The sequence below is a fragment of the Cebus imitator genome, unplaced genomic scaffold (genome assembly GCF_001604975.1).
Source record: "Cebus imitator isolate Cc_AM_T3 unplaced genomic scaffold, Cebus_imitator-1.0 Scaffold150, whole genome shotgun sequence".
Classification (NCBI taxonomy): domain Eukaryota; kingdom Metazoa; phylum Chordata; class Mammalia; order Primates; family Cebidae; genus Cebus; species Cebus imitator.
Genome location: NW_016107465.1, coordinates 2,212,804 through 2,237,331, shown reverse-complemented (window position 1 = coordinate 2,237,331; position 24,528 = coordinate 2,212,804). Strand labels below are relative to the sequence as shown.

The window sequence follows — 24,528 nt, the reverse complement described above, 5'->3', positions numbered from 1 at the left end:
TCATGGTTAGCCCTGAAAATTCTTAAAACTGTTCCTTTGTTTCTTCTTTGGTCCTTTCTTTTTCCTTCTTTTCTTTTTTCCTTCTCTTATTTATTCTTTCCTTTCTTCCTTCCTTTTTCTGAGGGAGCTATTTAGAGAGCCAAACCTATGATATTGATTACACACTTCATCAAGTTCAATAAAACACATTTATTGAATTATTATGTGTTGATCACTGTGGGGAATAAAGGAACAAATACACCACACTACCCACTTGCAAGACTATTACAGTCCTGCAGAAGAAGTAGGACAAAGTAGCCATTATGCAAAGCAGAGGAATGCCCATTCCAGAGATGCAAAGTGCCTGCCGCTAGAGAAGCCTCATCATCCTTGCCTGCAAGAGACCTGCGTCCTTTGCACTGGGCAGGGCAGTGATGAGGCCATTCATTGAAACACTCAGCAGCCAACAAACATTCAGTGCTGGGTTCAGAGGAGCATTGACTGAAAATACAACAGGCCTTCAGCTTTCTTCATTAGAAATTCCCAGTGTCTTAGCAAAGATGCTCATTCCATTTGCATGCTTGCTATTTCCTCAGTAACTCCGTTAGCAAACATTACTGAGTGCCTGTTTTTTTTTTTTTTTTTTTTTTTTTTTTTTTTTTTTTTTTTTTTTTTTTTTTTTTTTTTTTTTTTTTTTTTTTTTTTTGAGACGGAGTTTCACTCTTGTTACCCAGGCTGGAGTGCAATGGCGCGATCTCGGCTCACCGCAACCTCCGCCTCCTGGGTTCAGGCAATTCTCCTGCCTCAGCCTCCTGAGTAGCTGGGATTACAGGCACGCACCACCATGCCCAGCTAATTTTTTGTATTTTTAGTAGAGACGGGGTTTCACCACGTTGACCAGGATGGTCTCGATCTCTTGACCTCGTGATCCACCCGCCTCGGCCTCCCAAAGTGCTGGGATTACAGGCTTGAGCCACCGCGCCCGGCACGAGTGCCTGTTTTTATCCCAGAACTGTGGTAGGTACTAGAGATCAAACATGAGTAACTCAAGTAGCTTGCAGTCTAATGAAGATATAGCTTTGTAAATGAAAACCTTCCAAGGATACAGATACTCTTATGGAAGCTTATAGAGATCAAAAGGGCACAATTTTTTTTTTTTTTTACTGGGAAGAGATTAATTTTACTGGGAAGAGGTCAGAAATGCCTTTAAGAACAGTTCACCCTTGAACTGACACTAGAAATAAGTAGATATTTGACCAGCAGATGGAAATGATGGTTGAGGGAAGGGTGTGCAGAAAAGGATGAGATTTCAGGCATCAAAAGTGGCATCAAAGGCACCCTATTCATTGATAAGGAAACCTGTTCCATGTCCAGGGAACTGGTCCTTGTGGGAACTGGGCATCACGGGGAGAGAATACTGCAGAGGTGAGCTGTGCCCAGACCAAGGAGAATATCTGTGGAGTGGGAAGGAGTTTGGTTCTTTTTTTTCTCCAGGCCCATGGGGTGCCACTAAGGTAGTGAGTTCTCCCTTTCTCCACCCTGCAATCCATGAGCTCCCACCACCAGGAGATCCTGAGAGACCACTTACCTTGTCATGGGACAGGCAGTGCAGTCTTCCTGAGTTGGTCCCCGGCACTTGGCACATGAAGCCTCACAGGTCTGGCAGTGACCATGCTCATCAACATATTCTCCTAGGGAATGAAATCTAGTTGTTTACTTCATTTCTACATGGCAAGGCTGCCTGGGCTGTCAGTCTGAGAGCAGCCAGATCTGTGGCTGCCTGAAAGTGACACAGACAACACAGAGAGGAGAGGCCCTACATGGCTTCAGCTGTCAGTCCCCAGATCCTGACTTTAGCATAACAACTGCTCCTCTCCCAGGGTCCCCAGAAGTTGGAATCTCAAAAAGTTATGAGGCAATGACATATTTCTGAATCTAGTCAACATGTGTTACCGATTTTATAAGTAGGGAAGGCCAAGTGGGTGCTTCCCACTGGACCCCTTTACTGAACTCCTACTGACTTTCCCATTAAAAGCTGAGGTCTTCTGGTCCACAGAGGCCCCAGCTATAGTCTTGGATCAAGTCAAGCAATGAGCAGGACCCACCCAGATTTTGTCTTACCACCCCGTTGGGTAGAGGTGCGGGAATCGTGGTAACTGGTGAAGAATGGGTGCTGAGTTTTGGCTAACATTGGGCAATTGGGAGCTACATCTCACTCTGAAAGAGTAATAGTAAAGAAGTAGCCAGGGAATTCTTCCTTTAATTGAAAACCTCATCTTTCCCAAGGAAAAACACATATGGGGCCCTGCCACAGAAGCAAATCCAGCCTCACAAATATCTTGGAAATATTTAAGAAATTACTCCCACAGCAAAGGTGGCAGAAGGAGGCCAATATCATGGAAGGTGAATCTCGTGGATTCAAAGATGGGACTCTACTCACTGAATCCAACCCTCCTGCCCACACTGAACTCATCCTAACCTGCCATTGTCTGAGAAAAAATTGACAGGCTTCTTTGGTCAGCTCCACAGAGCTATTTTTTCTGGTTTAGAAACTGGTCATGCTCAGAATTGGTTTCAGATTTTGGCAGAGACACAACCCCTGCTGGACCTCACCCCCTCCAACTCTGACAGCCCCTGTAAGCATGTCTAAACACTGTCAGTCTGAGATCCAGCTGGTGGGGTGAGGTAGCAGGACCTGCCCGGGGTTTAATCAAGTTGTCTTAGTGAAACTCCAATCTTACTGCCTGATTTAGCATAGTTGCATTGAAAAGAGCCCTGGAAACCTAGACTTGACTGGTGAGGAAATGAAGGAAATTCATCCCCCTGTCTTTCCCCCATCGCTTTACTGGACTGGTACAGCTAGCATGTAAGTAAACCTTATCTATGTAAATTTTACACTTGCTAGCACTAAACCCCAAAGATGGATGTGAAGAGGCAACTAGAGTTTGCAGACAAATCCTTTCACGTAGAGTTATTCTATTAGTTTTGTTAACTGGAGGAAAAATCCATGTTCAGAGTGATGCGAACATCTAATTGCAGCACATCCTGCATGCCCTGGACTCTGTTCCTCTCTGTCTTCTCATTTTTACCAAGGTACACTTTGGACTGGGAAACTTATATGCAATTTTAAAAATGGGATTGTGATTCTTACCTTGGGACTGAGTAGGAAACCTCCCAGGAGATCTAGGCCCAAGAGAGTGCAGAGCCAGCAGGGGCAAAGAATACAGGCATGCAGGTTGTTCACTGTACCAGGTGCCTACCCACCCGAATGATCCAGGGGAGGCTGACATCCAGCCTGTTTGCCTTACCCTGCCAGGCACTCTGGTGTTGGTTGCCCCTGCCTCTGTAGAGGGACACCTTTTATTAACTCACACAAAGGCATTGACTGGACTGGTTACATTCTTGGTAACCAGTAGTCCCAAGGCAGAAAAAAGCTGGGACTTCCGTCTGGCAGGAGTGGTGATTTCAAGCTGAGACTGTGTCACTTACTACACACATCATCATGGTTATGTAGCCTTCTTTTTATTTATTCAGGCTTCTCCCACTTCACCTCTTGTTTATGGCTTCCACTGATTTAAGAGGCACAATCAATTGAGCAGGGTGATTACCAGTTCAGGTACTATCAAAATCGAGAGCAGAGGACCCAGGGCAGACTTGGTAGGAAGGAGTAGACCTTCCCACTGGGGCCAGTGCAAACAACTTGTGTTTACAGTTAGATGATATCTACATATCTTTCAAAACATATATGCTGAGTGGAACAAGAATGGAGGAGGCTCATAGAAGCTTAAAACCCCACAAAAATTGTGTTCTAGAGAAACGTGGACTCAGAGAGCACAGCTTATGCATTCATTCATTCTATGGATATATTTTTTAACACCTACATACATGCCAGCTATTAAGGGAGATGTAGAGACATACAAATTAAAAAGACCCTGCTCTTGGGTTCTCAAAGATTTTTTGAGAATGATTTATAAAGAGATAGTTATAGCCTAATTACTAACCAAGGGACTTCTACTTCTTCAGATGGGCCAGATTTAAAAACCAAAACAGAAGAACAAGGGTGTCAACTGGACTCTGCTATACCCAGAGGCAAAGACAGTTACTTTGCCCTGACATCAGTGCCTATAGGAACGGACACAGTGGTTTGGTTCTTCCAGCTCCTCATGTTTATCTAGCCTCCTTTCTATGATGTATCAGATCCAATGGGAGGACAGCATTTTAAACTAAAATGCCTTGCTCTGCTAAGTCAAATGCTACTTAGAGGTTCTGAGAGTTATATCATAACCGTGCCCAAAGTCTTCTTTGTCATACAGATGAGGTGTTGTTAGGTTAGGGAAGGCTTATTAAGATATAACTGTGAAAAACTTAAATTCTCTTCTGTATCTCTTGTTTGCCTTCTGCTTGGCTTCCATAAGCCAGTAGGTGGCTTTAATACCCTGGCTTTGTATGTCCTCAATCTACTCAACTGCAGTGGCCTCTATTGGCACTTATAATGTGCTGTCTTAGATATGACCACTAAAGATTATACCATCTGCAAGATTTTAAATACATCCCCCAAACACACCTTCTTATGCCCCACTCTGAGTCTGTATCATCCCAGGTGACTCCCTATCACTGAATGATTATCCCTTCATTCATCTCTACCAGTCTCCACTTTGCATCCCCAGCTTGGGGGAGGCCAAGCCATCCCAAAGCCCAAGTTCCACCCATTCTTCTGCAAAAGGAGACATGAGCTCCACATTTGCTAATAAGATGTCTGAGTCCCCTTGGCTTTTTTTTTTTTTTTTTTCCTGCAGTGTCAAAATTCATCTCTGTCTTCTCCTTGGCTTTTTATTTATTTTCTTTCTCCAAGAAATGTATGCCTGTCTTCTTGGCCATTGTCAATTCCCCATCTACTGTTATCATCTTCTTTCCTCAGGATATTTCTCCACCAGTTCCTCAGTCTTCAATCTCCTCTTCACATCTCCCATCCTTGTCTGATCTACAAAAGTTTTCCCCTAACCTAAAACCTTCCCAAGCCCTTTTCCTCCCTAATAAGGGACTCTTAGAACTTGTTTTTTTCCTCCTACTATTTGGAAACAAAATTATGTAAGAGAGTCAGTGTAAGACAGCTCAACTGTGCATGTTCCTCAAGTCTGCATGCCTCTTCATGTTAGAACAAGCTCTGGCTTTAGAACAGATGAGACTAGGGGAAGCTTCTCCCATTCTCATATTTATGTAGATGTCCAATTAGTTACATAAACAACTGCCCCTAGCCCTTACAGGCACAAGTTTTCACTGCATGTTTGGAACTGAAGAAGCCAGATTCTAAGGACACAAAGAAGTTGCTTAATTATTTTTTTTTGTTGGAGCAGCAAATTCTTGTCATCTGTCTTCATTGCACAATGAAGCTGAATGTTTATGACAGGCATGATATACAAAATTCTTACAAACAGTCACTTTTAACAAAGCCTTCAGGGGCCAGTATTTTGTTTTCCACCTCATCCTACAAGCTCTTCTTTCTGGCATCTTCATCCACTGTTATGATTTCCAGATCATCTTTCTCCTGTGATCAAAAATGTTCCATTCCCCCTTTAGTTCCTTTCTCATCCTATGCTGTAATGGTTCAAAGGACATTGAGGAAGTACAGTCACATGGAGAGGAATGCTTCAACTCAAAAGTTGAAGACATAGCTTAAAAATTAAAACTTAGAAATTTAAAAAAGTTACAGTCAAGTGGCTTACTGTGCTTTTTCCATCTCTTCGTAACACTGTAGAATATTATTATCAAGTCTAGATTCTAAGTAAACTTTATAAAGTCTTCCAGTGTATCACAATGTTCAAAGTTACAAAATATCGTTGAAGTATAATCATATTTTTTTAGGTTTACATGGCCAGAAGAACCTCATCTCTCCTGAAGAAATGCTGTGCTTTCTTTTACACCTCATAATATTTATTGATTACAGCTAAATTTCTTGTAGAATTCTAGTGAATAAATATGTACCCTAAATAATCAGCACAAAAAAAGATAGGTTATGATGTGGGTTTAAAAACTTTTTAGCAAGATGATTAGTAAGAGAAGGTGGGAGGAATTTGATAAGAATCCAGCTGCTTGGTTTTTGATCTGGTTATTTCAGTGAGGAACCTTGGGGTATGAAATTACCTGTAGACCTCTGTGTGAGGCCTATGTATGTACCTTGTCCTTCAGATGCCAGAAATCATAAAGTATGAGTGTTAACCAAATAATACTGTCTCTTTGCAAGGATGTCAACACATAGTTTCCAACTTAAGATACAATTATGTGAAGATAATTTTTATTGAAAACATCTATACATTTTTTTTCACCAGCTACGATAAATGGTCAGCAACACTTTGGACTACTTACGTGCTAATGAAATAAGTTGATTTTTAACAACCTTGTTAAGCATGAAGTTTTATAGCAAGGCTCAGACTATGAGGCCATCAACTGAGACTGCAGCATCGTCACTTTAAGTCAACACAATCATTCAGCCTCAAAAAGAAAGGAAATTCTGACAAACTCTACAACATGCATGAACCTTGAAGACACTATGCTAAGTGAAATAAGCCAGTCGCAACAGCACAAATATTATATTATTTCACTTATATGAGGTACCTAGAGTAGTAAAAGCCATAGAGACAAAGTAGAATTGCAGTTTCCAAGGACTAAGGGTAGGAGGAAAGAAGAGGTTATTGAATGGGTCCAGAGTTTCAGTGGAAGAAGGTGACAGAGGTCTGGTCATGGTACTGGTTACACAGCAATGTGAATGTACTTAATGCCATAGAACTACACACTAAAAATAGTTTAAATGGTAAATATATGTTATGATATTTTACCATAATTATTTTTAAAAGTCTACATAAAGAGTTTGTGCCTTAGCAGCCCAATACTTCATTTTAGTGCCCCCCCCAAAAAAAAGATCAGTATTGCCTGTCTTTTGGGGATGGGTCCAAAGAATATCAACCAATCCACCCTCTTGGGAAGCCAGTCTGTTAAAGTGAGGCTCAGGAGACCTCCTGTGATAATGGAAATAAATGGATACAGGAATAAAACTTGGGATAAGGGAGACATCTGGCAGATGGAAAACTCTGTTTTCTTTCTTTCCTCAAAGATGCGCTAAAGACAGAATGAACATTAGGCAGCTAGAAGGACGGTTCTGCCTCCCTAGCCTGGAGGTGTCTGGAGGAAACCTCTTCTTTATCCCATCCTCTCAAGGACAACTTGCCCTTGTCCTTTCTGCATATTCTTTCTTTGATTGACAAGACTTATCCTTCCTGGTCCCATTGCTTTTTCATTCTCAGGCAGGCACTGGCATTGATCTGTGTGGTTTGTGCAGATGTTCTGGAATGCTACTCTGGCAACCTCATGGGTTGGCACTCCTGCAAAAATGATGGATCATAAATTGTGGATCCAACACATACTCAAATATTTACTTTCCTTCAGCCTACATGTTGTTCAAAGGGCAGAATTAAGAGTTGATCTTTCTAGTTTCCACCATCATTTGGCCCTTGACCACGGTCGGGCGGTTAAAATAGTGTATGCAAAGTGAGGTCTTGGCCAACACACCCGAATGTAGTGGTGGTGTCGCAATCACACAAGCTCTTATTCATGGACACCTACCGTATTCCAAGTGCCGTTCTATGTCATATTTAATCCAGACAACAGCCTCTTTTATAAACAAGAAACTGAGGCTTGGGGAGATTAAAAAATCTTGCAAAAGTTCATTCAAGTAAGTGGCAGAGTTGGGCTGTGATCCAGGTGTGTCTGAGACTGAGCCCATGCTCTTTCTACGATATTTGCTGGTATGGATTCATTTCCTCCCTTAGTGTTCCAAGTAGCTTTGCTATTTATAACAAGAACTGAGTACATGCCTCAGCTCAACCACTTGATGAGGTAAGGGCATCAAAAAGGAATTGACTGTGAAACAAATGAACTTTGAGCAGGCATGCCACACAAAGCAGATTTACTCAATGATTGATTACAGCCTCCACATTTACTTTCTCTGTTAAAATGCCCAGCATTCTTTAAAAGACAATTCCATGCATCAAGTAAGCTGAGGTTTAAAAAGCAGTTTGTTCTGCCCATTAGGCTATTAAGTTCCTAAGAGGAACTCGGAAATACTTTTTTGAATGAATTAACTTGGTTGAGGGTCTGGACAGGGATTTTCTATGTTGTTTAATTCTGTTAAAAACAAACTGGCTCCACAGAAATAGCTTACAACCACAATTAGGGTAACAGCTCTCCATGGTGGTGGCGAAGATTGAGGGGATTTAGGTCATTTCAGTTAGACAGGAGGAATAAGTTCAAGGGATTTGTTGTACAACATGGTGACTAGAGTTGGTAACCATGTGTTATGTCCTTGAAAATCACTAAGAGTAGATTTTAAGTGCTCTCACCATGCTCAAAAAATAAGTATGTGAGGTAATGTGTATATTAATTAACTCAATGTATACATATTTCAAAACATTGTGCTATACAAAATAAATGCACATAATTTTTATGTGTCAGTTTTTTTTAAAAGTTTCTAAACAGCTGGTTGCATGACCAGACCCAAGGGGTGGGTGTTGAGGGTGGGGTGGAGGTAAAAGGTCTGAGTGCAGTTTTTTTTTTTTTTTTTTGAGACAGGGTCTCACTGTGTCACCCAGGCTGGAGTGCAGTGGTGCAGTCTTGGCCCACTGCAACCTCCACCTTCCAAATTCAAGTCATTCTCCTTCCTCAGCCTCCTAAGTAGCCAGGATTTCAGGCACCCGCCACCACACCAGCTAATTTTTGTATTTTTAGTAGAGATAGGGTTTCACCATGTTGGCCAAGCTGGTCTCGAACTCCTGACCTCAGGTGATCCATCCACCTCGGCCTGCCAAAGTGCTGGGATTACAGGTGTGGGTCACCATGCCTGGCCCTGAGAGTGATTATTGTCTGCAATTAAGCAAAATAAATTTACAAAATTTCTCATTGATCCTGTGGATGAGGAAAATCATGAAAAACATTGTTGGTGGATGGGAATCCATTTATTGGCTGTGTTAGGTGTGAAACACTTCTTGACAGTCTCTATTCAGTGGGCTGTCTTTTGCTATTCCTGTAAGTGAGCCTAGATTTTCTACAGATTTGCTAGTGCACTCAGTCTACTCATCAGAGTTACGATTTCATCCCCAACTGCCTCCTTTATTTGTGGCTGCGGTGGCCCCACCCTAGTGGGGAGAACAGTAGAGTATCTGGGCATTCACAGTGAAGCGACATCTAAGCTTTAATACGTGGTGACAGAAATAAGTGAGCATAATTTGAGAAAATAACTTATTTACGTTTCAGAAAGCAGCACCAACAACCTGATGCAAGTTACCCTTGGGAGACACTTACTGAGAAAGTGAATGACTTGAAAGGGCTGAGAGCCTGGAGAAAGGGGGCCTCTCTCCACCTGAGGCATAAGCCCCCGACAGGAGAAGGGACCCTGCTATTGAGAGCACTTCCCAGGAGTGAGCACGACACTGCCAGGCCTTAAGGGATGCGCCATTTCTTTTCTCTTTGGAGTGATGAAGATGGCAGGTGAAATTTTCAGGAGCACGCCACAGAGCCTTCCTGATATTCTGAACTACACAGGGTGCTAGTGCACTGATAGTTAAAACCCCAAGTCCTTCCCATGCAGCTTAATTGGTATTAAGCTCCCAAATCTTCCCTGTTATGGCTTTTAAGTCCTGAAACACGGACACGTGGATGAGACTTTGGTTTCTCTAGCAACCCAATGAACCTCCCTCACAGCTTTTATAACTTGCTCTTAAATCCCTTGAAAATACCACTGCAGCGTGACTTTCTCTGCTCCATTGCCCCATGGGAAGGAATATCCTCAAATTACCCTCTTTCTCTTTCTCTGCATCAACACATAGAAAGTGCTGGCTCGTCATTCCTCTCCCACAGTCCTTTCCACTTTCTTTACGCCCTGACTGCAAGTGCTCAAACATTTCAGCCAAATCTCTAATTAAGAAAAAAGAGAAGCCCCTGGAAAGAGGAGGAATCGCATGCCAAGGCCTGGGGCTCTGGCTGCACTGTCTGGTCCCAGCTTTGTAATTGACAGTTTAGTGTTTCACTGGTCCTCATTAACACTGTGTATCTTAAAGAGATCCGCAGGTTTGCCCAGTGACAGGTCTGTATGGAACGCAGCACCCAAGATGCCTCCGTCCCTTGGTGACTGAGGAAGCATTTGATGAGTCAGGCTGCCCAATGATTTATTGGGAGTGACCAAATTGTGCTTTCAAAAAATCTCAGCACTTTGGGAGGCCGAGGTGGGCAGATCACCTGAGGTCAGGAGTTCAAGACCAGCCTGGCCAACATGGTGAAACCCTGTCTTTAAAAAAAAAAAAAAATGACTAAGTGTGGAAATATAGAAGGTAATCAACGTTTTCTCTGTGTCTACTGTAAGTAAGCATAGTAAGAAGCACTACGTTGGGTAAGTCTACACATTTTGGAGTCATCCCATCCAGGGTTACATTTTTGGGTCCCTTCTGTCTCCAGCTGTATGAAATTAATCAAATCACATATTTCCCGGACATTCTTCTTCTGTAAAATGTGGATAATACTCTCTCTCTCTCATAGGATGTGGTGGGGATCAAACAAGAAAACAGACCGTGGCACCAGAAGAATGGATGGCAGAGATTAGTTATTCCGTTTCTTTAATTGTGTTATCTCATTAAATCTCAGATAATTACATAGGGTAGATAGAGGTCTCAGCTCCATTTGATCCAACAGGGAATTTAAGCACCAGAATGTTAACCCTGTGTGAACATTGTCTAAACCCTGGTCAGACTGGATCCCAAATTGCTCTTTTTCTTCAAGTCCCCTGAGGGGACTTGAAGAATGTATTGGCTGCATATGTGGGTGGCAATGAGGCAACTAAAATTAATGACCCACCGGACAGAGCACAATGACCTTGCAAAGCAATTGGGCTGCGGATGCAACCTACACACATCCTTTTTTATTATTAGCATCCCCTTGGAGACAGTCTCCCTATACCAGAACAAAACCAGCTTTTCCTGCACTGTGCTGTGGAAAGTTCCAGAGCCATGGCTGTGCCCTTTTCATGCTGCTGAGGTCAAAGTTGGTCAGAAATAGGTGAATATCAGATGGGGCTTTTCCCTAACAGGGTTTCATCAAGTCGGGTTCAGAACTTGGGATCCTTGGTCCTACCTGGAGTGGTCACTGCACTTGGATTGTACCTGCTTCTTCACTGAGTGGGTGGGGGTTCCCTTACTTGGCAGGTATCAGGACAAATTGTACAGTCCTCTCCGCCTCATTGGGGTGGGGCACATAAACAGGTGAGAATGAAAGTGAGGGCAGCGGCACGTGTATGGGTGGGGATGGGGAATGTGGTGTGGAGGGGCAGGAGGCTTCCAAATCCAGGTGTCAGAGAGCTCAGGTGTTTCCTTGCTTACCAATGTCCTTCCCTGTGGCTTGCATCCTACCAGAGATTTGGGCTTTCCAGAGTGTGGAATCCAGGGTTAGAACCTCACTGGCTCCACAGTAGAGAGGATGCCTCTTTCTCTTTACTGAGATTCCTCTCATTTCCGCTGTGTGCTCAGGTGACCACGAGCTGTCTTCGCCCCACTTGGAAACATGCCTTTCCCCAAAAGGTGGAACAGGTGAATTGCCTGTACCTGGAACCAGGTGTCCTAGATGTGAACCTCAGCCCTGCCTTGGCTAGCTGTGTAATCTTGGGCAAGCTCTATAACCTCTCTGAGCCTCAGTCAGCTCATCTGTAAAATGGTGAGATTCACAACTATGTCAGAAAATGGTCAGATGGATTAAATTAGTTAACATGTGAAATGTGCTTTGAAATATGCACATTTCACATGTTAACTAATGTGCACACTAGTAAACACTCAATAACTTTAGCTGTTGCTACTCCAGTGAAGAAAACTGGGTCCCTCAGATAAGTAACAGAGAGCAAACACCAGAGAGACCTTTAAAAACATCTAATGCTCAACTCACTTCTTATTGTCTGGTGGCTTTGAACAATTCACTTAATCTTTCTTCAGCTTCATAAAATGAGATCAATTACTCCAGGCCTTGTTAGTTCCCTGTTTGTCTCCTGCCTAGTATCAGGTAATATTATTCCTTCTCATACTGTGGTTGATTTAGAAATGCATACTAATGACCAGGCATGGTGGCTTACACCTGTAATTCCAGCACTTTAGGAGGCCGAGGCGGGTGGATCACCTGAGGTCAGGAGTTTGAGACCAGTCTGGCCAACAGAGTGGAACTCCATCTCTACTAATTACAAAAAATTAACCAGAATTGGTGGCACATGCCTGTATTCCCAGCTACTTGGGAGGCTGAGACCAGAGAATCACTTGAAACTGGGAGGTGGAGGTTGCAGTGAACCAAAATTGCACCGTTGCATTCCAGCCTGGGTGGCAGAGTGAGACTCCATCTCAAAAACAAAAAAAGAAATGCATAGTGAGTATAAATAAAATATGCCCAAAGGATTTCTTTTCTCTACAACTGTTCAGGGACCCCTTAAGAAAACAGACTCCAACTTTATTAACCATTTTATTTAAGAAGTCAACCAGGCGTGGTTCTGTTTAGCACCAAAGTTCTATTCAGGAAATGGCAGCCCCCTTGCTTTTGACCCCCCGACGCTAAATCCACAGTTCTAGAACAATTCACTTGCTAAAAAATTATGGGCACCTGAAACTAATATAGGACAGAAAGGCAAGTCAGCTTTTCCTCTATTGCTTACTATTATCCCTCTTGTTGCCTTATGGAGAAAGCTCTTGAGAGTAATATAACAAGGCCGGGCGCTGTGGCTCACGCCTATAATCCCAGCACTTTGGGAGGCCGAGGCGGGTGGATCACGAGGTCAAGAGATCGAGACCATCCTGGTCAACGTGGTGAAACCCCGTCTCTACTAAAAATAAAAAAAAAATTAGCCGGGCATGGTAGTGCGTGCCTGTAGTCCCAGCTACTCAGGGGGCTGAGGCAGGAGAATTGCTTGAACCCAGGAGGCAGAGGTTGCAGTCAGCCGAGATCGCACCAGTGCACTCCAGCCTGGGTAACAAAAGCAAAACTCTGTCTCAAAGAAAAAAAAAGTAGTATAACATTGTTTGTGGTGTTCACTGATCTTCACCCAGCTCTTAGCACAGTGGTCAGAATTGGTGCAACCTCAGTAAAAACCCAAGGAATTATTTCTTTGACATTAATAACATCAGGAGAGGATGCCTGATTCATCAAAACATTTCAGAGTGGTATGACTCAATGCATTCTTGTTCTTTTTTCCTTTCCTGAATGCCTTGATATCTCCTTTCAAGGCTCTCCATGCCTCCCTCTACCCCATCTATGCTGTAGAGAGGCTGGTTCCACGGTGACATTGTAGCCTCTGTCTCCCTCCACCATGTAGACCTGAGAACTTGCCTTCTCAGCCTAGCCCTATAGAGAAGTCCTGTGGAGACATGTAGAGAACAGAGGAGGAGCTTGCAAAAAACCCCTGACTTCACCAGAAACAAACATTGCAGCTCTAGAAAGTCTACGTGGCCTCTAGAACAATTCATTCCCTCCGGTAGAAGGGTTGATTTGCGGTACCTTCAATCTCTCCCCTGCTAGAGTCTGACTCTACTCTTCATTATTATTATTATTTTTAATTTTTTGAGACAGAGTCTCACTCTGTTGCCCAGGCTAGAGTAGAGTGACATAATCTTGGCTGACTGCAACCTCTGCCTCCAAGGTTCAAGTGATTCTCCTGCTTCAGCCTCCCGAGTAGCTGGGACTACAAGTACATACCACCACACCCAGCTAATTTTTGCATTTTTAGTAGAGACAGAGTTTCGCCATGTTGACCAGGTTGGTCGTAAACTCCTGATCTCAGGTGATCCTTATGGAGAAGGATTGCCTGCCCACCTTGGTCTCCCAAAGTGCTAGGATTAAGGCGTGAGCTACCGCACCGGGCTTCTATTCTCCATGATTATCAAGCCCACCCCAAGCAGTTCCTCAGCGTCTGCTCTGGAGGCTACTGCACCTTCCTGAACTAGGTAAGTCACTGTCCCCTTGAGGGCCGTTTTAACAGCATCTCTAGGGAACAAGCAACCAGAGAAACAAGTCTGGACCCCGTTTAGGGGGTTCTGGGTCTTTCAAAGCCTAGCCCGTGGCGTAGGTCTGCAGCTACCAAGCAGGCCTAGCATTCCATGGCTCAGGAAGCCTGCCTTTCCCCGGAGACTTGATTCTAGTGCTCATCTCAGGCAGAGCTGGTGAGTCAGGCCCTCCTCCCCTTCCCAAACTCCCTCCGGCTGCTGTCTGACCTGCTTTGACTTCTTTTTGCTCTCAAGGCTGCTCTTGATATTTATCTTAACCAGATTTTACATGGTGTGATGTGCCTGGGGCCCCAAATCTTCCTGGCGAGGGCCAATTCCTCTCTCTGCTGTGCAGAGTTTGCCAAAATGGGCAGGGATGGGCTGTTGGAGAAGCTGCCTATGGGCTCAGGGAACGTGAATGGTCTTTGGCTTATGCAGTTGTCTAGTGTCATTTAGATTGTAATTTTCTAAAGATGAATTTGTCAGAGGCCAGCATTTTCTATGGAACAAAAAGAACTGGCCTACTACAGTAGTATGAATGATAGACTTGCAAAATGGCTAAAGAAGTAGAGAAAGAAGTTGTATTTGTGTTTGGGAAGTTTAAGTCCAGGCTGTTGGTCGAAGATAAGGGAAGCTTTTCTAGAAAAGTTTTCTTAATTTTTTCACATTTAATTCTCAGAGTCAGCTTACGGAGGTGAGCATTGCTCTCATCTTACAGATGAGGAAATGGAGACACAGGAAATTTAAGCAGTCTGTCCAAGGTTACTGAATTAGCAATAACAACAACAGCTAACACTATTTCATGATTACCGTATGCTAGGAATTGTTTTGAGTGCTCCACACATACTAACTTACTTGATCCTTCCAATAACTTGAACCTGTTGGGAGGAAGGCATTGTATACTGCTTGTTTTTTAAATCATCCCCAATGCCTGCTTTTTTTTTTTTGTTGCTGTTGAGAAAGCTGGGGCAATGAGACATTAAGTGGCCTGTTAAGGTCACCTGGTTGTTGGCAGAGCTGGGACTTAAACCCAGAAGTCAGACTCCAAACTCTTCTCTTTTAACCAGAGTTTTGCTATACCCCTTTTCCAAGAAAGTAGTGGTGATGAGACTTAATCTATAAATGCCACACCCCTTCCAATATGCTAGAAATCCCAATCACGGGAGTGCAGGGTGGGGAGACTGCATGCACACAGGTGTGTGTGTGTGTGAATGCGGGGATAAAGTCAAACGTGCAAGACTCCTTAATCATGTCACTTGGAACTGTGTGCTTGCCTACATGTTCTCTCATGGGTGTGGGGTGGTGGAAGAAGTTTCACTTTCTACCCTTTGTGGAAGAGACGGAATCAGCTCACATCAACTACCAAGAAACTAGCCAATGTAGAATGAAGTGTTCAAATCTAAGGCTTGTCTAGAGCAGTAGGTTCTGATTGTATTTTTCGCCAAGGACAGGGCCATCTCTTGCTTATTTTGGGGTTGCTGTGGACTCATTACATGAGTGGAAGTTTGTGCTAAGTATGAGGAATTCATTCAAATGTTTCGTTTGTTGAATTGAAAATGAGATTGCCTTGGGCATGAAAGGATGGTTGTGGTTAAGTGGGCAAGAGGGAAAGTGGAGGATGTTTTAGGAGAGATACAAGGAAAGCAAAGGGTGAAGGTAGAATAAGTCTGATGTCTCTGGGAGAAGGCAGGTGATTTGGTTGATTGAAGTAGAAACTGAGTTTGGGGGATATAAAAAAATTACCTTGAGAATGTAGAGAATGTAGACAGTTAATGGAACATCCATTAGAGGTACATCAGGTAGGTATGGCTGGTTAAAGGGACCCACCGAAGATTTAAAAGTCTATGTTGAGCACAACTTTGGTGAAGATCACCTTGGCCAAGGGAGATTTAATGAATTGAAAGATCACAAAGTCCAGAAAATCAACCAGGAGATGGCTGCAGTAAGCCAGGGTGAGGGAATGGAATGACTACAACAAAAAAGGTGGGGACAGAGTGGTCCCCAGGAAAGTGAGGCATTGGATCTCAGGGAGGGATGGACTTTACAACTCATCCGCTCTAGCTGCCTTTATTTACCCCACCCCCAGGAAATGGGTTGAATTCCCTCAATGATTTTCTACCCACAGTGACTCTCCGTGAATGAATACCAAAAAGGAAGATGAACTCACTACCTCCTCTTCCATTTTTGGAAAACTCCAACTACCAGAAATATCTTTGTAGTAGACTTAATCTGGCCTCCCATGAAATTTCATACATGGGTCATTACAGAGGAATCAGCTTCTCTGAACAAAAAGCATGATATTTATGAGAATAATGCAAAGAGAGATCGGAGTCCAAGGCTTGGACTCGTGGCTTTGAGCAAGTCAGTGAAACCGTGGGAGGCCTAGTCACTTCTGTGGAAATAATGATGATACATGTCCTGCCTAGTTCTCTGCTCCACTTAGAGGATCAAATGATATGCTTTGTGACAGTGCTTTGGAAACTTCAAGGTGTCACATAAAGGAGAGGCAAATAAGATCATTGATGCTCTACAGGAGAAACTGCGGTATGTAAGTGGCTGGGAAAGCCAGATCCACATACCAGCTCTGCCACTTTCTAGCTGTGTTATGTTTTGGGCTTGCTCCTTAACTTCTAACCCTCCTTTCCATAGCTGCAAAAAAAATATACGAATAGCCCTACCTCAGAAAGTTGTTGTAATGATTAAAATTGATAAGTTATTTAAAGGCACTTAGCACAGGGTTTGTCTGGAATATAATAAGTGGTAAATAAATGCTATGATTACTGATAAATGGTGATGGCTTGCATACGGGAAGAGAGGGAGAAAAAGGAGTCATGTCGATGGACTTAAACTTGAGTGAGTAAAGAAATGACGGTAGCAGCGGCAAAGCCTGGGAATATAGGGAAGCTTGTTGGAATGATCTAGCAGGTGTATTGAAGCTGAGCAACTACTGGTGTAGCACTGTGCGTTTAACCGCATGCCACAGGCAGCACTTTGACCCTGCTGAATGCCGGGTGGCTGTGTTCTCTAACACACAATTCCTGTTATCTCTCTTCCTATATCGACCCATATAACAAGAGTTGATGGAGCAAAACGTAGTGCAGACATTCACAGCCTGTTCCACCTACAGCCACGCCATAAACAATCAGGAGTGTGTTTCATTGTTGACACATAGAGTGTCATGTTTAGGTACCAAAATGATGGAAAAAAAGGTCATCACCTCCACATTCCTGCAGAGCGGCCTTGCTGTCCTTGGCCAGCAGAACTGTTTGGTGGAAGAGTTGCACATCTATAGACACTTGGCATAAAACTCAGATGAGGAGAAGGCAAGTTGTTACAAAGGGCTTTTTTCACAGTGGTCTCAGTGGCTGGGATTTTGTGGCCCTTCTAAATGGTCCCAAGGATAGCTGTTATTCAATCATTTATGAAGCTCTAGGTAAAAGAGGAACCAGCATTAGCAGGTACAAGGTGTAGTGCTTGTTGGGAGTGAATGCTCATGGTGGGTGCAGTGAGGAGTATCTTGTACTAACCCAGCTAAGTGCCTTTCAGGATAGGAATATGTATTTGATTTATTTTTATTTTTTATGATATTTTAAGTTCTGGGGTACATGTGCAGAACATGCAGGTTTGTTACATAGGTATACAGGTACCATGGTAGTTTGCTACATCCGTCACCCCATCATCTACATTAGGTATTTCTCCTAATGCTATCTCTCCCCAGTACCCCTACCCACTGCTATCCTTCCCCTAGCCCCTCACCCCCAACAGGCCCCAGTGTGTGATGTTCCCTTCCTTGTGTCCGTGTGTTCTCATTGTTCGACACCCACTTATGAGTGAGAACATGTGGTGTTTGGTTTTCTGTTCTTGTATCAGTTTGCTGAGAATGATGGTTTCCAGCTTTGTCCATGTCCATGCAAAAGACATGAACTCATCCTTTTTTATGGCTGTATAGTATTCCATGGTGTATATGTGCTATATTTTCTTTATCCAGTCTGTCTTTGATGGGCATTTGGGTTGGTTCCAAGTCTTTGCTATTGTGAACAGTGCTGCAATAAACATATGTGTGCATATGTCTTTATAATAGAATGGTTTATAATCCTTTGGGTATATACCCAGTAATGAGATTGCGGGGTCAAATGGTACTTCTATTTCTAGATCCTTGAGGAATCACCACACTGCTTTGCACTCCCACCAACAGTGTAAAAACACTCCTATTTTTCCACATCCTCTCCAGTATCTGTTGTCTCCTCATTTTTTAATGATCATGATTTTCACTGGTGTGAGATTGTATCTCAATGTGGTTTTGCATTTCTCTACTGACCAGTGATGATGAGCTTTTTTCCCCATACATTTGTAGGCTGCATAAATGTCTCCTTTTGAGAAGTGTCTGTTCATATCCTTCTCCCACTTTTTAGTGGGGTGGGTTTTTTTTTTACTTGTAAATTTGTTCAAGTTCTTTGTAGACTGTGGATATTAGGCCTTTGTCGGATGGGTAGAGATTGCAAAAATCTTTTCCCATTCTGTTGGTTGCCAGTTCACTCAAATGATAGTTCCTTTTGCTGTACAGAAGCTCTTTAGTTTAATTAGATCCCATTTATCAATTTTGGCTTTTGTTGCCATTGCTTTCGGTGTTTTAGTCATGAAGTTTTTGCCCATGCCTATGTCCTGAATGGTATTGCTAGGTTTCTTCTAGGGTTTTTATAGTGTTAGGTCTCATATGTAAATCTTTAATCCATCTTGAGTTAATTTTTGTATAAGGTGTAAGAAAGGGATCCAGTTTCAGTTTTCTGGATATGTCTAGCTAGTTTTCCCAACACCATTTATTAAATAGGGAATCCTTTCCCTATTGTTTCTGTCAGGTTTGTCAAAGATCAGATGGTTGTAGATGTGTGGCATTACTTCGGAGGCCTCTGTTCTGTTCCATTGGTCTATATCTCTGTTTTGGTACCAGTATCATGCTGTTTTGATTACTGTAGCCTTGACAAAGATATAGTTTGAAGTCAGGCAGTGTGGTAGTGTGATGACTCCAGCTCTGCTTTTTTTTGTGTGTGTGTGCTTAGGATTGTCTTAGCTATGCAGGCTCTTTTATGGTTCCATATAAGATTTAAGGTGTTTTTTTCCAATTCTTTGAAGAAAGTTAATGGTAGCTTGATGGGGATAGCATTGAATCTATAAATTACTTTGGGCAGTATGGCCATTTTCACAATACTGATTCTTCCTAACCATGAGCATGGAATGTTTTTCCATCTGTTTGTGTCCTCTCTCATTTCCTTGAGCAGCGGTTTGTAGTTCTCCTTGGTCCTACACATCCCTTGTTAGTTGTATTCCTAGGTATTGTATTCTTTGTAGCAATTGTGACTGGGGGTTCACTCATGAGTTGGCTATTTGTTTGTTATTGGTGTATAGGAATGCTTGTGATTTTTGCACATTGATTTTGTATGCTGAGACTTTGCTGAAGTTGCTTATCAGCTTAAGGAGATTTTGGGTTGAGACTATGGGGTCTTCTAAATATCCAATCATGTCGTCTGCAAATAGAGACAATTTGATTTCCTCTTTTCCTGATTGAATACCTTATTTTCTTGTTCTTGCCTGATTGCCCTGGCCAGAACTTCCAATACTGTGTTGAACAGGAGTGTTGAGAGAGGGCATCCTTGTCTTGTGCCAGTTTTCAAAGGGAATACTTCCAGGTTTGCCCATTCAGTATGATATTGGCTGTGGGTTTGTCATAAATAGCTCTTATTGTTTTGAGATATGTTCCATCGATACCTAGTTTATTGAGAGTTTTTAGCATAAAGAGCTGTTGAATTTTGTCAAAGGCCTTCTCTGCATTTATTGAGATAGTCATGTGATTTTTGTCTTTGATTCTGTTTATGTGATGGATTACATTTATTGATTTGCATGTGTTGAGCTAGCCTTGCATCCCAGGGATGAAGCCAAGTTGACTGTGATGGATAAACTTTTGGATGTGCTGTTGGATTTGGTTTGTCAGTATTTTATTGAGGATTTTTGCATCATTGTTAATCATGGATATTGGCCTGAAATTTTCTTTTCTAGTTGTGTCTCTGCCAGGTTTTGGTATCAGGTTGATATTGGTATCATAAAATGAGTTCGGGAGGACTCCCTCTTTTTGTTTTGTTTGAAATAGTTTCAGAAGGAATGGTACCAGCTCCTCTTTGTACCTTTGGTAGAATTCAGCTGTGAACCTGTCTTGTCCTGGACTTTTTTTGGTTGGTAGGCTATAAATTGCTGCCTCAATTTCAGACCTTGTTATTGGTCTATTCAGGAATTTTTCTGCTTCCTGGTATAGTCTTGAGTGTGTGTAAGTGTCCAGGAATTTATCCATTTCTTCTAGATTTTCTGGTTTATTTGCATAGAGGTGTTTATGGTATTCTCTAATCGTTGTTTGTATGTCTGTGGAATTGGTGGTGATATCCCCTTTATCATTTTTTATTGCATCTATTTGATTCTTCTCTTTTTTTCCTCTCTATTACTCTGGCTAGCAGTCTATCTTTTTTGTTGATCTTTTCAAAAAACAAGCTCCTGGATTCATTGATTTTTTTTTTTTTTTTTTTTNTTTTTGTGTCTCTATCTCCTTCAGTTCTGCTCTGATCTTAGTTATTTCTTGTCTTCTGCTAGCTTTTGAATTTGTTTGATCTTGCTCCTCTAGTACTTTTAATCACGACTTTAGGATATCAATTTTAGATCTTTCCTCATTTCTCTTGTGGGCTGTTAGTGCTATAAATTTGCCTCTACACACTGCTTTAAATGTGTCCCAGATTCTGGTACGTTGTATCTTTGTTCTCATTGGTTTCAAATAACATCTTTATTTCTGACTTTATTTCCTTATTTATCCAATCATTCAGGAACAGGTTGTTCAGGTTCCATGTAGTTGTGTGGTTTGGAGTAAGTTTCTTAATAATGAGTTCTAATTTGATTGCACTGTGGTCTGAGAGACTGTTATAATTTCCATTCTTCTGCATTTGCTGAGGGATGTTTTACTTCCAATTATGTGGTCAATTTTAGAATAAGTGTGATGTGGTGCTGAGAAGAATGTATGCTCTGTGGATTTGAGGTGGAGAGTTCTGTAGATGTCTGTTAGATCTGCTTTGTCCAGATATGAGTTCAAGTCCTGGATATCCTTGTTAATTTTCTATCTTGTTGATCTATCTAATATTGACAGTGGAGTGTTAAAGTCTCCCACCATTATTGTGTGGGAGTCTAAGTCTCTTTGTAGGTCTTTAAGAACTTGTTTTATGTATCTGGTTGCTCCTGTATTGGATGCATATATATTTAGGATATATATTGGTCTATTCAGGGATTCAGCTTTAGGATAGTTAGCTCTTCTTGTTGCATTGATCCCGTTACCATTATGTGATGCCCTTCTTTGTCTCTTTTGATCTTTGTTAGTTTAAAAGTCTGTTTTATCAGAGACTAGGATTGTGACTCTGCTTTTTTTTGCTTTCCATTTGCTTGGTAAATATTCCTCCATCCTTTTATTTTGAGCCTATATGTGGTTTTGCACGTGAGATGGGTCTCCTGAATAAAGCACACTGATGAGTCTTGACTATTTATCCAATTTGCCAGTCTGTGTCTTTTAATTGGGGCATATAGTCCATTTACATTTAAGGTTAATATTGTTATGTGTGAATTTGATCCTGCCATTTTGATTCTAGCTGGTTGTCTTGCCCGTTAGTTGATGCAGTTTTTTCATACTGTTGATGGTCTTTATGATTTGGTATGTTTTTGCAGTGGTTGGTACTGGTTGTTCCTTTTCATGTTTAGTGCTTCCTTCAGGAGCTCTCATAAGGCAGGCCTGGTGGTGACAAAATCTCTCAGCAGTTGCTTGTCTGTAAAGGATTTTATTTCTCCTTCATCCATGAAGCTTAGTTTGGCTGGATTTGAAATTCTGGGCTGAAAATTCTTTTCTTTAAGGATGTTGAATATTGGCCCCCACTCTCCTCTGGCTTTTAGGGTTTCTGTGAGAAATCTGCTGTGAGTTTGATGGGCTTCCCTTTGTTGGTAACCTGACCTTTCTCTCTGGCTGTCCATAGCATTTTTTTCTTGATTTCAACCCTGGTGAATCTGATGATTATGTGCCTTGGGGTTGTTCTTCAAAAGGAGTCTCTTTGTGGTGTTCTCTGTATTTCCTGAATTTGAATGTTGGCCTGCCTTACTGCATTGGCGAAGTTCTCCTGGATAATATCCTAAAGAGTGTTTTCCAACTTGGTTTCATTCTCCCCGTCACTTTCAGTTATACTGATCAAACATAGATTTGGTCTTTTCATCTAATCCCATTTTTTTTGGAGGCTTTATTCATTTCTTTTCACTCTTTTTTCTCTAATCTTGCCTTCTCACTTTATTTCATTGAGTTGCTCTTCAATCTCTGGTATCCTTTCTTATGCTTGACAAATTTGGTTATTGAAACTTGTCTATGCTTCATGGAGTTCTCACGCTGTGTTTTTCAGCTCCATTAGGTCATTTATGTTCTTCTCCACACTGATTATTCTAGCTAGAATTTTGTCTAACTTTTTTTCAAGGTTCTTAGCTTCCTTGCATTGGGTTAGAACATGCATTTTTAGCTTGGAGGAGTTTGTTATTACCTACCTTCTGAAGCCTGCTTCTGCCAATTCATCAAACTCCTTCTCCATCAAGTTTTGTTCCCTTGCTGGTGAGGAGTTGTGATCCCTTGGAGGAGAAGAGACATCCTGGTTTTAGGAATTTTCAGCCTTTTTTGTGCTGGTTTCTTCCCATCTTTGTGGATTTATGTATCTTTGGTCTTTGAAGTTAGTGACCTTTTGATGGGGTCTCTGAGTGGATGTCCTTTCTGTTGATGTTGAAACTATTTCTTTCTGTTAGTTTTCCTTCTAACAGGCATCTCTGTGGCAGGTCTTCTGGAGTTTGCTGGAGGTCTACTCCAGACCCTGCTTGCCTGGGAATCACTAGCAGGGCCTGCTGAATGGCAAAGGTTGCTGCCTGTTTCTTCTTTTGGTAGCTTCATCCCAGAAGGGTACCCACCAGATGCCAGCCAGAGCTCTCCTGTATAAGGTGTCTGTCAGCCCCTGCGTATCCCAGTCAAGATACACAGTGGGGTCAGGGAGCCACCTGAGAAGGCAGTCTGTTCCTTATCAGGGCTAAAATGCTGTGCTGGGAGATCCACTGCTCCCTTCAGAGCTGCCAGTCAGGGACGTTTGAGTCTGCTGAGGCTATACTTACAACTGCCCCATTCCCCAGGTGCTCTGTCCCAGGAAGGTGGGGGCTTTATTTATAAGTCCCTGTCAGGCTGCTGCCTTTTTTAAGAGATGCCCTGCCCAGCAGGAGGGAGTCTAGTGATATAGTCTGCCTGTAGAAGCCTTGCTGAGCTGCTGTGGGCTCTGCCCAGTGGCTGTGTAAACTTCCCCATGACAGGTGAGGTTAAAACCGCATACTTGAGCCTCAGCAATGGCAGATGCCCCTCTCCCCACTGAGCTTGAATGTCGCAGATTGAGCTCAAACTCATGGGCTGGCTATGAGAATTTCAAGCCAGTGGATCTTAGCTTGCTGATTTTCATGGAGGCGGGACCCACTGAGCCAGATCACTTGGCTGCCTGGCTTCAGCCCCCTTTTTCAGGGGAGTGAGCCATTCTGTGTTGCTGGCATTCCAGGCACCACTGGGGTATGAAAAAAAAATGACTGTGGCATGAACAAAAATGACTGTGGCTAGCTCAGTGTCTTCCCAAACAGCCGCCCAGTTTTGTGCTGGAAACCCAGGGTACTGGTAATGTAGGCACCGGAGGGAATCTCCTGGTCTGCAGGTTGTGAAGGCTGTTGGAAAAGTACTGTATCTGAGGCAGAGTGCTGGGAAGAGTCACTAATGGCTTCCCTTGTCTAGGAGAAGGAGTTCCCCAGCCCCTTGAACTTCCTGGGTGAGGTGACGTCCCACCCGGCTTTGGCTTGCCCTCCTTGGGCTGCACCCACTGTCTAACCAGTCCCAAGTACCTCAGTGGGAAATGTGGAGATCACCCACCTTCGGCATCGCCCACACTGGGAGCTGCACACTGGAATTGTTCCTATTTGGCCATCTTGCCAGCAATCCTCCCCTCCACACCTTTTTTTTTGTTTGGGACAGGATCTCATTTGCTCACCCAGGCTGAAGTGCAATGGCACAATCGCTGCTCACTGCAGCCTCAAGCTCCCAAGCTTAAGAACTCCTCTGATTTCAGCTTCCTGAGTAGGTGAAACCATAGGCATGTACCACAATGCCCAATTGTTTTATTGTTGTAGAGATAGCATTTCTCTATGTTGCCCATGTTAGTCTTGAACTTTTTGGCCTCCAGTGATCCTCCCACCGAAGCCTCCCAAAGTGCTGGGATTACAGGTATGAGCCACCATGCCCAGACTTAAGATCTTTTGAGGTCAGGAGAGAGAGAAAGCTTTGGAAAGCCTCTCAAGAAAGTTTGCTCAATTGACTGTCAGACAAACCAGTCTCCACTTATGGGATCCCCATTTTACAGATGAAGAAGCTAAT

At 42.7% G+C, this 24,528-nt stretch overlaps 1 protein-coding gene across 1 annotated transcript in view; it reads right to left on the bottom strand.

Moving 5' to 3' along the window:
• Window positions 1-24,528, bottom strand: part of PCSK5 (proprotein convertase subtilisin/kexin type 5) — a 461,778-nt gene that overhangs the window by 116,719 nt on the left and 320,531 nt on the right. Inside the window, exon 21 of the mRNA XM_037743744.1 lies at window positions 1,568-1,670. Coding sequence (XP_037599672.1) covers window positions 1,568-1,670 — 103 coding nt within the window. The remainder of the gene's footprint in view (window positions 1-1,567; window positions 1,671-24,528) is intronic.